The sequence below is a fragment of the Amblyomma mixtum genome, chromosome 6, assembly GCF_055824585.1.
Source record: "Amblyomma mixtum isolate Tamu chromosome 6, ASM5582458v1, whole genome shotgun sequence".
NCBI classification, from domain to species: Eukaryota; Metazoa; Arthropoda; class Arachnida; order Ixodida; family Ixodidae; genus Amblyomma; species Amblyomma mixtum.
In genome coordinates, this window is record NC_143017.1 from 127,586,901 (window position 1) to 127,603,240 (window position 16,340).

At 49.7% G+C, this 16,340-nt stretch overlaps 2 protein-coding genes across 3 annotated transcripts in view; both read right to left on the reverse strand.

Moving 5' to 3' along the window:
• Positions 1-5,994: 5,994 nt before the first annotated feature.
• LOC149340335 (uncharacterized) lies at positions 5,995-7,221 on the reverse strand. Its single transcript, XM_089549103.1, has one exon. It carries the CDS (start codon positions 6,917-6,919, stop codon positions 6,530-6,532), a length of 390 nt encoding a protein of 129 aa, XP_089405229.1. The 5' UTR covers positions 6,920-7,221; the 3' UTR covers positions 5,995-6,529.
• Positions 7,222-8,735: 1,514 nt separating this feature from the next.
• LOC149340336 (putative glycerol-3-phosphate dehydrogenase, mitochondrial) overlaps positions 8,736-16,340 on the reverse strand; it is a 51,086-nt gene continuing 43,481 nt past the window's right edge. For both annotated transcript variants that reach the window (XM_089549104.1, XM_089549106.1), the window contains exon 10: positions 8,736-12,640. In XM_089549104.1, the coding sequence (XP_089405230.1) occupies positions 12,383-12,640 (258 nt within the window). In that variant the 3' untranslated portion in view covers positions 8,736-12,382. The remainder of the gene's footprint in view (positions 12,641-16,340) is intronic.

The following is a 16,340-nucleotide window of genomic DNA, read 5'->3' on the forward strand; positions in this document are numbered from 1 at the left end:
CATAAACGTCGACCTACTATTAGCCATAAAGCAGCACTTCTTCCATCGGCTACAGCGGTCTTTCTTCTCTGGACAAAAAACTTCATTTCTAGCAGGTGCACGGAATGGGTAGTGCACTACGTGACGTTCTATAGACATGTCTTACAGAGAAGAGGATAAAAGCGGCTTTACGCAAAGCCGAGGAAACAATGCCGGCCTTTGAAAAGTGTTCGCGCGAAATTCTCGGTAGGGAGATTTTGCGAGTTTCGAAGAGTTCTAAGGACGTTTTGCAACTGCAGGGGCATTGGTATACATTGCACCTGATTGAATCACCTGGTCACTGGCCTTCGGTGCTCTCTTTTCAGTATACGAGAGTGAAAAATGCAGTCTGCGTAATACCTCACAGGGACAAGTACTTCCAAAGAAGGTCGAGCACACAATAGAGACCTAGTGTCTGGAAAGGACTATAGTCCTTTTTCTTTGTTAAAGAAACCTACTCAAAGGTGGTCAGGCTGGGATCCCTGACTTTCTTTGCGCCTGATCTTCACTTTCCTTGGGGGTGCTTTTTTGCCTGTTCTCATTAATACTTTGCATTTGCATGACCTTTATTCAATTCCGTCTCGACCTCCCACGCATGTGACGGAGCACTGAAGTTCGATGCATTTAGTATATGGGGTTTAGCGTCCCAAAAGCAGCGCATGTGCTATGAGGTGCGCCGTAGTGGAAGGCTCTGGATTAATTTCTACTACCTAGGGTCCTGGTAATCATGGTAACCCGCAGGAGTTACCAACACGAACATGAAAAGCAATACGCGGCTTGCAGTCAGCTATCTAGAATTGTTCAGCCCACCTACAGGTTTATCCTGCTGCCATCTTCATTTGGTGTTTTTTTTTTCCCTTGATATTTGAGAGCGTCAAGGAGTGAAGTCCGCGCAGGGCGACATTTGCTTTGCCTTCGCTTCGCAATTGAACGCAACTAAGAAACCGAGGGAGAAGGCCAAAAAACTGTGGTACAAACACAGGTTTTCGTTACATGGCAGCGAGCATTGTTTTGACGGATGTCGTGTCGGCAGACTTTTATTTGTGCCATAATCTTAATTTGCCGGCACCTTTTTATTTCGTTCGTTGATTTTCGCTTGAATTTCGACAGCTTACACTAACCCCCTTTAGTTCGCGAATGTGTTTGATTGTGTCTTAAGAGTGCCTTGGAGTGATTTACATGCCTGTGTGTGTTACTGCCAATAAATTAAAAAAAAAACAGGAACAAAAACAAAGTGAAATATTTGTATTTGAGTACATGCGCGTGCGTGTACATATGAGAAAGATAGTGGACACATGCGTATGGAACCATTATATAACCGTTGACAAAAGCTTACCACTCGTCAACAATGTAGCTGATAGTTTGGCAGCGATACGCAGTCTCGAGAACTTGCTGCAATTATCAATATTTTAAATTTTACAGATGCATTCATTTTACCAACATTGCTAGGCGCTGAAAGCACTCCTCCAGCTGCGGTGGAATGTCTAGTGGCCTACAGCACAGCGTATAAAGCTGGGCGGTGAGGGTAAAACACAGTGCTCACAGCAAGCTGAAACGTGACGCACATGCCAAAAGCTGGAAACCTTTGAAGCCGAGAGTCCTCGGGCTATTCTGCTCAGACAGAAAGGGCTCCAGCAAATGGACTAAAATAGTGACCTCTAATTAGGCTTTACTCGCTTGCATGCCTTCAGGCGCGAGAAACGCGCTTAAAGGAGAATTCACTCACTCGCATGCGACCGATAGCTTCTGCAACGAGTAAAACTTGCAAATAGGAGGACCCATTGTTTTGTCCAGGATGCCCCTCCCGTTGTCATGGTGACTCTCATTCTGGTGGCTCTTCTCTATGGCAAATTTCATATTTCACTGCTAAATATAATTAACAACTATGCAAAACTATGACAAGGCTGCGGCGTTGAAAACGTGCAATCGTGCTCTAAAACTCGTTTTTTCCTTTTGTCCCCGAATTGAAATCATTAAACCATTACGTAGGAGTCACGGAGAGTACACTTTGCGTGACTTAACCAATAGACGTTCCGCATTTCTTGAAGAATTTTTTAAAAATCTCTTCTCGATTTTTGTTTATTTGCTTATCGACCTAATTCTGCATTAAAGTCCGAAGCGCGGTTGCCTTCGTAAGCGGTTCAGCATGCTCCTGATAAATACACAGCAGCGTCCTCCATGCGAGCCGGGCGACCTCTCTCTTCGCTGAACATGCCGTTCAACATTCGCGCAACGAGGCGAGCGGCCGCATCAAGTTAGGAAGAAATAGTGATCGGCATGCACGCCACACGTTTGTTGCACCTAGAGGTCAGCACCGCGGGCTCTCGCAAGCCTCCGTAATACGAAACACCGGCTCCGCGCAGCAGCTGCCGCATTGTTGTGTAAAGCGAAACTTACATCTCACCGCAGGCCTATCTACGGCCGCAGCCGCCCTCAGTCAAGCCCAGCAAATCTGGACAAGCGATTATAGTTTGCACGGCTCCCACCACGCGCAGCGTGGCGCTGAACACCCCAAAATTAGCGCGCGGGAATTTCGAATGTTCGATATATCCAATTGCTTTTTTATGACCGTCAGAAACAAATGATGCGGGCGCAGGAAGCATTCTATAAGTCAAATTTTGCAGCGATGAGGAAGAGTCGGCCGTGACAATCACCTTGCTCGGGCAAAATCTTTTGGGACGCCCTAGTTTTCTCAAAAGTACAAGTTTAAAATATCCGCATTGAGTTCACGAACGCCTCTTAGTGGCGCCATACTCCGTATATCGCTGTATCGATCTCGGGGCGAACGCAATCTTCGCACAAAATTTCTTCGTTTCGCTTCGAAACACGCGGCATATATACGTTAGCTGTGTCACTTATAGCAGACACTCCCTTGACAAAATATGTTGACCGCATTTCAGCTGAGAAAAGTTATGTAAGTAAGAAAGTAAGTTTTTTATTTAGGAGAAAATTTTAAGCGTGTGATATGAGGCTGCTTCGATCTTTGCAATTTACACTCGTGAGAAATATGAGAGGGAACAAAGATCGAGCGTTCATTTATTTTTTACTTATACAATTATATGAGATAAGCATGCATGCTTTTTTCGGTATTCAAACTAGTTTGTTCTTTGGTCCTCGGTGGACACCCCAACCGCGACTTAAGGGAAGGGAGGAAGGTGGGAGTGAAAGAAGAAAGGAAGAAAGAGGTGCCGTAGTGGGGGTCTCCGGAATAATTTCGACCACCTGGGTATCTTTAACGTGCACTGACATCGCACAGCACACCTACGTCTTTCGAGTAAATATCCAAAAGCTGTTTTGAAATTTAATGAAGAAATAATCAGGAAATTCGCAGTTTTTATGCAAAAAAGTTTGTTCTCTCTCAAATGGCTCTGGACAGTACTTGCATTGGTCTGGACGCTACTGGCGCAGTGTTTAACAAGCGCTTAAAAACTTGTATGTCCATGAAAGCAAACTATTTAGCAGCTTCTTGGTTACTGAAGCTTTGTCTGCCTCTCTGTTTAACTTTGTGTTTCAAAACGAACTTTCATCCACTGAGTGTAAAAGCGCGGCGCCATAAACACTGTAATGGGGCAACGTCCCGGCGTTAGCGGAAAAAAACCGGCGCAACTCGACTCTCGCGCAGTGTACCGCGCCGTTCTCCAAGGGCGAATGCCGTCTGCACTTTGTACGGTGACAGGGAAGACCCCATCGCCACACACACCCTGCGAGTTAATGTCATGGAAATGTTCTCCTAGTGTTCACATGTACAGCTCAGCGATGCGCGCTCGGCCCCGAATGCAAAGGCTACGCGGCTGCACTATAGGATGAATGTATACGCAAGATTTCCGCAATATTTTGTCTGGGCACGTATCGCATGAAACAAACGAGACTTCCCAATGTCAATTGCTCCGCTCCGGAAACGCGTTCGGAACTCTAATTCACTGCGTCATATGTTGTGCATCCAGATTTATTACGACTCGGTCCCAGGCCTATTTGTTTCAAACTGAATGAGTTTTTGAACTTCCTTGGTGAGAGCATTTATTGGTTTTCACTATAGTATAAACAGAGCGAAGATTGTTTCCTGACATGTTGCCACTGAGCGAAAATATTTTGCGATGCACTCTGTTATAGAGACTGTAGGTAGAACCTGCAGGCCTGATTGCCGTAAATGTTTTCATTATCGATAAAGCTTTATTTTTAACATACGCCATTGACGCTAGTACTAACCTAAACCTTATTAGCTCAGAGGGCTCAAGAATAGCAGAGAACTATAGTTTTGCAGACGTATTTCAGAACCGAAGTCATCGAGATATTAAAGTTACGTTAACAAAGCGAACATATTCTTAACTTCAGGTATTCTTAAACAACTGTCTCCGACCTGTGCAAAAATTGTCACGTAACTTGCGTTGTTCCGTCCGAAAAAGACAAAAAAAAAATACACGGAGTTCTGCGTGTACCACTCACACGGTTAAACCACGTACTACCCTTATCGCTTCAATGCTTTTCCTTCGACACAGGCAGTTTTCAGAGTCGACGCTTGCCAGCATCAAAACCAGTTTTTCAAGCGTTGGTTACATAGCGATTCCGTACAGCCGAATCGATCAGTATTTTTAAAAGTCGTGAACAGGAGAATATCCAAGTGGTAACTGGTTAGCAAAGGTTCCCGAATTTGGACGCCCCTCGGATAAAAGCGTAAATTCCTCTTCACCCGCTCCCCTCTACCGAAACGAATTTTGCAGTCGTCCCAGAAAAATATTTCTGGCTGTAATATCGCTAGGCCGAAATTTCGAAGCAAGATTTTATCGTACCTCTCGTACCCTGGCAGCCAATTCCACGCTGGCAGAAAAACGCGCGAATACAGCTGTCAAATAAGTGGCTAACTTGAGCGGTATGTGTTCGTTTCGGGTAACGAAAAGTACCAGACAGCCAGTTAACTTTGTTTAGGACGGCGAATCGCTGCCAAGGTGGTGGCTGGGAATAAATGCGTATTTTCCACTAAATAATGCGCGAGAACGCAGAGCTCCTATTTTTTTGGATGTAAAATTAACCACTGCGTTTGTCAGCGCATGAGCTTCCCGCGAGCTTGACTTCAGGATAAAGTACAAGCCGAGCAATAAAGTAGCCTATGCTACAGTGCATGTCTCGCCAACGACGTCCATTTGACGTGCACTCAGATGCCGAAAAGGACTGCGCTGACATTCATGCTGCTTAGGAAACTGCGCGTCATACACACGCGATGAAGGTATGCTCCCTTTTCGCATGCAGCTCGTCATCCCGAATTTCAGCCATGCAAGGCGTTCCTACTTACTACCCAAGCGTGAATGGTACGCAGGGGAGTTAGCGTAGGGGAAGTAACGGGTCCAGCCACTTCAGCGCTCCCATCGCACATGAATGAACATCGTGAAAGTTTTAATAGTGGCGTGCTGCGTGGCGGCTGCATCTCCGGCGCGGTGCTACAGCCCAGACAAGCCCGGCGAGAGATGGGTGGAGAAAAAAAAATATTGACCCCTTTACGGAGCAGCCACGCATTCCAAATCGCGCGGCGAGAACGGATCGAAGAGGGGGGTGGCAGTGTAGAGGAGAAACGGGTCGGTGGGAGAGAGCAGAGTTTTCTTCTAACCGCAGTTTGACGCGGAGGAAAGACGCTGCACTCTTGCGTTTCTTTTTCCGCCACGCCGTCCCAATCCAGCGGGCCGCGGCGGGGGTGCGGCGGCCGTCGACCAATGGGACGCGAGGCGCCAAGCGCCGGGAATTTTCCACTCCGCGCAACCCAGCGAACGGAGCGGCGGTACGTCGCTTCCTGTGGTCGACGCCACCGCGCCATTCATTCGCCCTAGGCCGCACCCACGCCCTCCTCATCCGCAGGAGATAAGATTAAACGGGTGCGGCCCATCCTGGCCGTTGGATATGTTATCTGGAAGAGAAACATTGCGCACGCCGCATGCAACATCGCATCCCACAGCGCGGAATACGATTTTAAAGAGAGGCTGCATCGGGTTCTCGGTTAAGGCCGGCAGACCCGCCCAGTCAAGGGACGCAATCTACCGCGCCGTTTATTGAAACTTTTGCCTTCTTCTGTGCAGTTGGTCGGCAGCACAAGATCAGATCGTCGCGATATACAATACATACAGAACATATATACAAATGCATTCGGCGTTCGTTACATAAGGCCCGCGGGAGTGAGCAGTAGCACAACTGGCGCGGCGGTGTGAGGCCGCGCTGGACCGATTGAATGCGGCGCAGACAGAAATGCTGGGCAGCAGCAGGTAAGCACCGGTAGGTTACAGTCACGGGCGAGCATAAACGACAGGGGCGTTCGCATGCTCCCTTACCTGCGCCGCAGGGCACGATAAATCCGAAGCGCTACGTATGTACACGGCGGCTATGTACCAAAGGAACGCGGTGCCGCGCGAGCACCAGGCGATGGTCCCACAAAAGAGAATGTTCGCGCGTAACGAAAGGTGCTAACGGACGCCGCGAGACAGTCACAAGTCTATGGTGCAGTGGAACGACTAAGCGGGGAAAGCCAACATCACGACGATGCCAGGCCGCTCTTCTGCACGACCGACGTGTCCTCGGTGCTAACGACGGAGTCGTCTTTGGAGCGCAGCGTCTTCCGCAGTTTGTCGACGACCCTGCTGTGGAACTTCTTATAGAGGGACGACTGTGAGGCCGATCTCGGGGCCACGGGCGCCTCCGAGCAGCGGGAGACTCTCCGGGTACCCCGCTCGGACTCCACGGCACGTAACCGCTCCTCGACGTCGCTACCGGGCGAGCAGGACAGGCTGGTTTGGCCGGAAGCCGGGCCTCGGGACGCACGGCTGCTCATGCTGCAGGACGAGCTGCGTCGGGACTTCGAGCTGCCGCTGTTCTGCTGGTAGATCATGTAGTCGTTCTTCACAACGGGCATCATAAAGGCCATGGCTGCTGAGTGCAAGACACGAGTTGCCAGAAGCGAACTGAGCGACGGTCCGAGAATGAATGAGGGGTGTGTGGAGGCGCGCTCTGATGACTTCCCCTAGGAGCGTCGGGTCACGTGCTCGGACGCAAACTGCGCCGCGTCCGGTCTCACTCGGCAGATGGCCAAGGCGCCATTCTGGCGCCTGTTCGCCATTGGCTGCGGAGCTCGGTACGTCATGAAAGGTGGAGAGGAGGCGATGTTTGCCGCGCTCCTTGCGGCGAGACAGCGAAACGTGGCACGCGCCCTTCGGCGCGACAGCCTGGCGCCGTCGAAATATGCCCTCCTCGCGTCTCCTTTTATGATGGCGTTTCGCTTTCGGTCTTGTGATCGCATCGCGTACGTTCAGAGCGGCGCCGCCGAAGGTCCGTACGGGTTTTGTTGACATCGCAAGATGAGGGCAAGTTCCGCGATTACGGTCACGCGCCTCGAGGCGATGCCGCGCACAGCGATACCGGCTAGCCGACCTCTAAAGGTGCGCACCGCGTGCAAGTGTTGCCAAACAAGCGGTCAAAAAGCGATTAGGCCGCTGGCATGTGGGTATGCGCGTTTCCGTTTGGAAAACTGCTCGCTGCGAGGTTTTCCCGCCAACGTAAGCTGCTTGGTTCGCGCAGAGCGGCGGCCTGTTGCTTCATGCCGCGCACATCGGCATGTTATGTTTATTGCGCGCCGCAGTCCGCCGTTACACGGGAGTGCGGCCGGTACGGCGCAATAAATTCCACGAGCGCCACAACTCCTTGCAGAGAAGCTTCGAGAAGGAAAAGGAATGTGCCGGCGAGTCTGCTTCCGGCCGTAGAGTAAGCCCCATCCATTCGCCAGTGTGTATACGACGCGGAATTAGCGGTCTACCACAAAGGTCTTGGATCAATTGCATTTTGCTTGGTTTATTGTAAAGCTGCAGTGACAATTGTGAGAATTATGTGAGAATTACGAATGTTACAATTAGTCACAAATGTGGGAGTTATTCATGGCTGGCCTGCATCCATCCGAACAGAGAGGTATTGGGAAAATATTGTTGCGTCAAATTATGACAGAACATCGCTTATTTAGCACAGGAAGTTCATAAGTATTATGTCACGGAGCACGGAATAAAGCAGTCCATCTTCTCGGGCTACTAATGTCTATTTTCTCTGGTGCATAATGTTCTGGACTTGCGTCTCGTTCTACAAAATAAGTATATATATGAGAGGGGGAGAAAATAACCGAACATATGTTTTTTCCCTTCAGAAACTGGAAAAGCACATATCCACTATAAGCGATGAATTGCGTATGCGTACGTAAACGACGCACTCACTTGGATTCGCGGCCCCAGTAACCTTCTGTCGACAAATTGGCCTAAGCCTGGAATTTTTCAACAATTCAATAACTTATAGTATTAAGTATTAGTATTATAGTAATAAGTTAATGTAATCACCAGCACTGAGCCTCAGGCTTTCCTTCTTAGGACTTCCCGTGACTGAACATGCTTTTAAGTTGTATGCATAAAGCAGGTGCATCCGCGGAGTAAGACCACCTGTTTCTCAACAAACACTATTCTTTTTCTTTGTCTACCTCATTTCAGTCTGACTAGAACGTGGGAGGCAGATATACCGGAGGAAAAGAGGAGCGGGAACAGCGCGTCGAAAATTCTAGAACGCGGCGGCAGGTCTCCATTCTTACGAACCCGGGCAAGTAACCGGTCGTCAGATTTTTCCATCGCCTTCAGCGCCGTAAGAAAGGGGAAAAACCGCGCTCATTTACGGTGACCGCGGCATCGGCAGGGGGGGGGGGGGGGGGGGGTCGCTACTCTGTAACGACAAATAGGTGGCCGAGAAGGTACGGAGAGGATGGAGGATAAATAAGAAATGAGGGAAGAAAAGCCTACCGTCGCCGTTGAGCGGCGGATTAATGTCCTGATAACAAACCGCCAACGTATTAATAGCACATTAGTTGTTTTGGTGTGGTGTCTGCTAACACGGCCACCGCTGCTTCGATTCCCTGCCACCGCGCGTCCGCTTTCTGCTGGGGCGAAATTTAAACGAGTTCTAGTACTGCGAGCTGCCCAGAGGACAGTAAGGCCATTTGCATTTGCGTATACGTGGCCGAACAACGAAAAGCGTGCAGTTCAACTCAATTCCTAATCATCACTGTTAATCCACGTGGGCTCTAACTCCAGAGCACAAAAAATATGGGGCAAAGTTCCTTACAGGGCTCGAGAGCATTCGGAAAGTTTCAAGGCAAAATTCAAGCCAAGAAAATAGAAAAGAATGGATAGTACTGGGCAGAACTCTCATAAAAAAATGGCCTGGCTTAGCTTATGGTTAAGCCTAGGATGCGAAGCATACCGCCGGCGGAGGCTGCGCGTCCGCAAGCGAGCGCACGAGTTGAGCCCCAGCTTTCACAGCTGTTGTGACGTCAGCGCCCCTAGCGGAAGGAGCGGGAGTTAGGCCGCCGGTGGAGGCTGCGCGTCTGCAAGCGAGCGCACGAGTTGAGCCCCAGCTTTCACAGCTGTTGTGACGTCAGCGCCCCTAGCGGAAGGAGCGGGAGTTAGGCCGCCGGCGGAGGCTGCGCGTCTGCAAGCGAGCGCACGAGTTGAGCCCCAGCTTTCACAGGATGGATGGATGGATGGATAGGAGCGCCCCCTGTGAAACGGGCTGGTGGCAATTGCCACCATGCTCAGCTTTTCTTTCTTTATTTTTTTGTTTACTGTGTTGGCAATTCTCATTAAGATTCTCCATCACCTTTGCCTACGGTTTCCTACAATTCTAACCTTATGCCACATCTCTGCTTTTCAGCCACCAATCCCCCAATCGCTTTTTGCTGACTTCCACTGCAGATTTATTTACATGACCATTGTTATCTTTAAACCCTAGGGCCTCAGAAAGAGTGACTGTGCCTGCATCGACATCCGGATGGGTACCATCACATTTGATTATGAGGTGTTCAATTGTTTCCACAGATCTACCACACACTGCACATGTGTCATCTTCTTCGTTAAATTTCTTTTTGTAGCTGCGCGTTCTAAGACACCCTGATCTAGCTTCAAAAAGTAGGGCACTGCCTCTTGAGTTATCATAGAAAATTTCTTTCCTGATCTGCCTTTTCCAGAATCGATATAGTTCTACACTATGTTTCTTTTCCATTGAATTCATCCAATTTTTAACTTCCGCGTTTTTAACCTGTCGTTTAATGCTCTTTCTTTCTCCGTCCTCATGACCGGCATACTTACTGGTTAGTTTTCTAGTTCTTTTCCGCCACTGTGAGTCAACGTTCTTTCTGTATAAATATTTAAATGCCTTAGCTGCCCATTTGTTATCGTCCAATTTCCTCAGGCGTTCTTCATATAGTATTTTACTCTTAGCTTCCCGTGCCTCGAACGATGCCCAGCCCATATCCCCTTGTACTGCCTCGTTTGTGGTTTTGCCGTGGGCACCTAGTGCTAATCTTCCAACAGCTCTCTGATTTACATCTAATCTCGACTGAACTTCTGCCCTTAAGCACAGAACCGCATTGCCGAAAGTAAGTCCCAGCACCATTATTCCTTTCCAAATACCTCTTAGTACTTCATATTTGTTGTACCCCCATAATGCCCCATAATGCCCTGACGTCACAGCTGTTGTGACGTCAGCGCCCCTAGCGGAAGGAGCGGGAGTTAGGCCGCCGGTGGAGGCTGCGCTGCGCGTCCGCAAGCGAGCGCACGAGTTGAGCCCCAGCTTTCACAGCTGTTGTGACGTCATATCACGTGGTGCGCCGATGAAGGTCAAGTGGTAGCTACGCGGCCGCGCGCGGCGCAGCAAGGAAGAGCTCGGTTGTGCGGCTAGTATGCTTCGCATAAAAAAAAACATAATGACATTGCAAGGTGCATATTAGATGAACAGTAGTAGTAAGGTGAATGCAACAAATAAATACCAAATGGCAGTGAAGGATAGGTGCAGGATAGGTGAACTGAGTGTCCTGGGCGTCTGCCCTGCCCTCTACCGCCATGTGGTGTTGCCAGGTCGTTCTAGGAGCGACATGGATGAAATCCACGAGTCAACCCTGAACACTGTCTTTCAACAAAGGACATGGAGCGAGAAGTCTAATAGCTGTGTTCTAATTTCCGACTGCATGCTGATATATTGTACAAGCATGATGAAAGGCATCCGGGAATTCCCGGACGCCTACTTCCTGCGAGATCAGCGTTCTGCTGCGTTGCGACACAGCCAAACCCGGAACATATATCAGCTACCAGTCCGCTGTGTCTGCCAAGAGGGCTTGCAGTTTCTGTCGCGCAGATAAGAAATGCGTACGCAGCGCTGAGTGCGCCCTTTCGCTTTCGCGGCGCCTCAGGGAAAAACATGGCTCGTGCCGATGCGCCCGCTTCCTAAACACGCAGTTGCAGCCAGTACGAGTGGTTGCACCAGAACAATGCAATAACGGGTTGCGAAGTTATTCTGTGAGCTCTCGCCGTGTGCACATAAAAGCCAGCGTCGCTAAAAAAACAACGCGAAGTGACGCTCTTGTTTCCTTTTCCCATGTTTAGGACGCGACTGCGAGCTGTGTGTGTGTGTTGTTGCACGCCCCCTTCCTGTCAGGGTCGCGATCTCGAGAGGTTGCAGCCGGCGATAACCTTTCATTGCGGCCAGCGCGCGCGTCGTATACGAGGTCCGTTATCCGGCCAAGAGATAATGCATTGTATGTTTTCACTCACACCTCGAACACTGGGAGGCTGTTCGAAATGAACGCTTCCGCGCGTGGCTGACGCTCGATACACGCTGTCTCTCGTCTACACACGAACGCATTCGATTGTGGGTGGCTGCCAGGAAAAGGCAGGAAGAGCCGCGGCGAATGAAGTTCGTTGAGAACATTGCAGACGCAGGAGCTGAAATGAGCAACGTTTCTTTCGTTTCAATTCGATATGACAGAAATGAAGGACAAACGTACGTCGTTTGGTATGTCGTCCTACATTCTTGTGCCCTTGTCTGCGATGTGATAAGTTTTCAAAGTTTTCCAAGCCGGCGCATGGCAGCACGTAACGAACAAACTCGTTAGAATAGACGTTTGGGAAACACAGCAAGAGAAGCACACATCCGTGTGCTTCTTCCTATGCCGTCTTGCTCGCGCTATTTTTGACACAAAATCCGGATGTGCCTAGAAAAAATAAAGGGATACTGCGGTGTTCCAGCTACTTTCAAGGTCATAGAGCATATCCTTCCTTTCTTTTTTTTTTCCCCGCTACGCGAACGTACTGCAGAAACAACTTTAATCACATCGTACCTCGCAAGCATATAGAGGGCACACATATGAATGTTCATGAGGCACGTACCGATAAACGAAGCATGAATAATTTTTCTTCGGTTCCTTTCACCGCGATAGTTCTTGGATTCTGCGTGCTGCGCGCGTATCCCTGTCCAATTTCATAGTCGCGAAGAGGGCGGGGCTTAGCGCCGGCAGCGACCGTCGGCCAGATCAGGCGGCGTAGGCGGTGGGTCCAGCGGGCGCCCCGGTGGTGACGATGTCCCTCCCGCTCAGCTCGACGAGGTCGGTGATGTTGGGGTCGCGCTTGGCGGCGCGCATCTTCTGCGCCCGAAGGCACACCTTGAGGTTGTTCATGAAGAGCAGGAAGTCGCCCAGCTCCATGCCACCGCTGGTGGCGCCCTCCATCTCGTCCAGGATCTCGGACAGCGAGTCAGTGTTCAGCTGCAGCGCCTTGGAGAGAGCCTCCACCTACGTTGTTGAGGGAATCGGTTATTTTTTAAAGTGCTTTGTAGCGGTTACTGGTATTGTACGTACTATGGTTCGGGTACAACTAAAGAACAAAGCGGCAAATGCGCCTCAAAGGAGAACCTCCAGGCGATGGCGTCGACTGATTGTCATGACGTCGGGCTGACTGGCCACCTTCACGGTGTAAGGCATGAGACCACAAAGAAATAGGCTATCTATCACTCAGGCATTCGCGCTTTTTCTCACTGCCGTGAGCAGCTGTCCTGCATGCACTGAAGTGTCCTGGGGACACTTCAGCTCCGCATTTAAGGGTATGACGAGACAGTGCTTCTTCTTGCCCCTGCAGACACGGAAATTATTTCCTTTTTCACAATCACAATTCATTTTGTGTAAGACCGCACTACATACATATAAAGCCTCGCTTTAACAAGCCGTACGAACGCGCCTGCGTAGCGTAGCGGTAGCGTGTTTGACGCGCAACCCGAGGATCAGGTGCGGTTACGAGGAATACATCCATGGGTCTGCTGCGTAGCAGCCTGAGAGGCGACGCTTGTTACGTGAACCGTCGTCTGCTGTGTGTTTACAAGAGGGTGAGGAGGATGGCGGCGGCCAACGGCCCGTGCGCTTGTCGCGTAGCTCCGATTGCTGAAGATTTGATGCGCCGCTGTAATGTTGATGAAAGCTGCTTGTAACAGCCACCTTTTCGACAAATTTATATTTTTCCGTCATACCGACGGCAAAGCCGACATCGGGTTTTCTGCGACACGGGTCCCTCGGGGTGTCACGTAAAATAGAAAAAAAGAAAGATCTGGTTGGAACAGTCGGAGTTTGTTCTTATTGCTGGCGTATTAACGCGACAAAAATGGTTTGGTTTATGGGGTTTAACGTCCCAAAGCGACTCAGGCTATGAGGGACGCCGTAGTGAAGGACTCCGGAAATTTCGACCACCTAGGGTTCTTTAACGTGCACTGGCATCGCACAGTATACGGGCCTCTAGAATTTCGCCTCCATAGCAATTCCACCCCCGCGGCCGGGATCGAAACGGCGTCATTCGGGTCAGCAGTCGAGCGCCATAACCACTGAGCCAATGCATGAGCACAAATTGACTTTGTGCATTTTCGCCCACTACATTTTTTGTACAGCGAGATTTCATATTAGCGAGGCGTAAATACATTGGTAACGTTAGGTCCCGAGAAAAACTGTTGGTTATACCAGCATTTCGTATTAACGGGGGTCATATTAAAGGGGCACGAATGTAATCAGACGACACAGCTGGCGCTACGCCAATGCCATAGCGCGGCTAAATTAAGAAAGAAGCAAGGAGAATCATATGGTTGAGATAAGACAAATCTAAAGAGGAGAAACAGGTGGTTAAGGTAAGGTAGAACCAAGGGGAACAAGATGATGGGAGCTAAAGTCTGCCTCAAGCCAGAACCTTCGCGCGGCCGTAGTTGGAGCCAAGAGGAGGGTGTCGTAGCGCCACGCGCGCCCTCCAGCTGCACTTCTGCAAGTGTTTTGGCTGACGAAGAAGCTCTCGTCCAACGCCGGGCTCAACAGCGTAGAAGTCGTCGTTGCAGCAAAGATATCGCTGCAGTACGCGAAAAGAGTAAGAAAAAGAAGGATTCTGCAAAATATCACGTGTGTTCAGTGTGCATACTTAGCACAGCATAACGCAACTGCGTTTATTGTAGCCGCCCTGCGCTATGTAAGCAAAAAGAAAGAAAAAGAAACACACAGCCAAGCACGTGCGTTTATTGTAGCTTCCCTGTACACAGCCAGGCACGAAAAATCCGGCTGTCGCAGAAAATTTATGCTCTAGGCAGTGAAGCTGAGCATTGTCTGCATAATTTCATCAATCACTTAATCAATTAATTAATTACATAATTCCCTTATTCGTGAAAAGTTGTTCAGGACTTCCTTCTGGCCGTCACTTCGCTAAGCACTGCGTATGAGAACCAAAATGCCAGTGAATTCCCTGCCGTTCTAATATGCGAATAGCTCTTGGAATTCCGTTTCAAAGCCGTGATTTCCACTTCAGTGTGAGACTACATATGGACATTACAAAGGACAAAGTGGATACAACGGGAATAGAACTGGGATTCGACCAGGCTCCAAAGAAAAATGCTGAAGAAAGAAAAAAGAGCAGTTTAGATCCAGCTTATCTACTCACTCTTATGTGGTCGAGCGTCAAAGGGGCTTATAGTGAAACCAGTGCAGAAAAAAAAAAAGTGCGCGTAGTCTATTGTCGACAATAGTGTTAAAAGGGCACCCCTATTCGGATTGGTATGTGGCACGATGACCGACGCAACGCGACGTCCTCCTCCAATCAACGCTCACCTCACCTCTTTTCTTGTTTTTGTCACCAGTCGCACTGTCACCATATGTAATTTATATGCCTGAAAGCAATTAGTCGAAACGCATATGCTCACGACTCTCCCTGAAATGTGAGCTCCTGCCAATTTGTCCGTCTCTGCATCGGCCGTTGCACACAAGGCATTCACCTAGACCCATCGTGGTCGCCCAGTGACTTTGCAGTTTGGCTGCTGATTCAAAGGTCATAAGATCGAATCCCGGCTGCGGTGGCCGCATTTCGACGGAGGCGAAATACAAAAATTGTCCGCGTGCTGTGCAATGTCAGCACACGTTAAAGCACCCAAGGTAGTCCAAATTAACCCAGAGCCCTCCACTACGGCGTCCCTCACTACGGCGTCGCTTCTGGATATTGAAACCCAAAATTTACGGTTTACATTCCTTTGGGTGGACGGAGTCTACGCGCTTCTATGTCGTGACCTAAAGCTCCTGAATCCTGATCAATGAGAATACAGGTGGGCGTTGGAAAGAGAGTTACCTATAATTCGCCCTCTTTATTTCTTTTTCATCTGCCCAAACTAATTTATGTATGGTCACATAGCTGGCGATGCGGGCAGGGCACTTTCATTTTTTATTTTTACCAGCCCACTTTCAAGTTTGTATGGTCACGTGACCAAAGTGGACGTCACCCATGCCAGCATTAGGCTGACGCCTCTCGTGGGCCATGAAAGAAGGGGGGTGGGGGGGGGGGGGGGTGGCTTCGCATGCACAGCTACCGCCATCACCACTTCGTCCTGGTGGGGGCCGACAGATGTGGTATTTCTCTTTACTAAAACTTCCGCGCGCATTTGTTTCTCGTATACCTTGTAATTGAAGTTCGACAGCTGGACTGAAACACTGAACAAAATCTGCAGGTGGGCGGTAAATCCGCCATGACGTTCACAGTTCGAATTAACCAGCAGCGTCCAGCATGGTGAGACCACGACCTCGGCAGATCCGTGCAGACGCCGTTACACAGAACCACTATTGCACGTATTCACTGCCGCCCCATTCGCGTCTCCATGGTTACCGACATCCCGAGCGCTTCGAAAATGCGTCCCAGGAATACGGAAGCGCTTCGTGTGCTACTCGGGAGATTCAGTTAACAAAAAAACCAGAAAACATCACCGCATTGGGGAACGCGCCGGGGAGAACACAATCTCGCGAAACGCGGATTTGCCGGCCGTGTTGCGATGAAGTTCCGCCCGGTTGAGCCGTCTCGGCGGAGCCGACTTCCAGTTAGCACAGCTACATCGGTTTGAGCGAAGAGAGAGAGAGAGTGAGATAGCGAGAGAGAGGATCTTGCTCCGGATCGAATAACCGGACAAGCGTTCTTCGTAACAGACACCGAGAA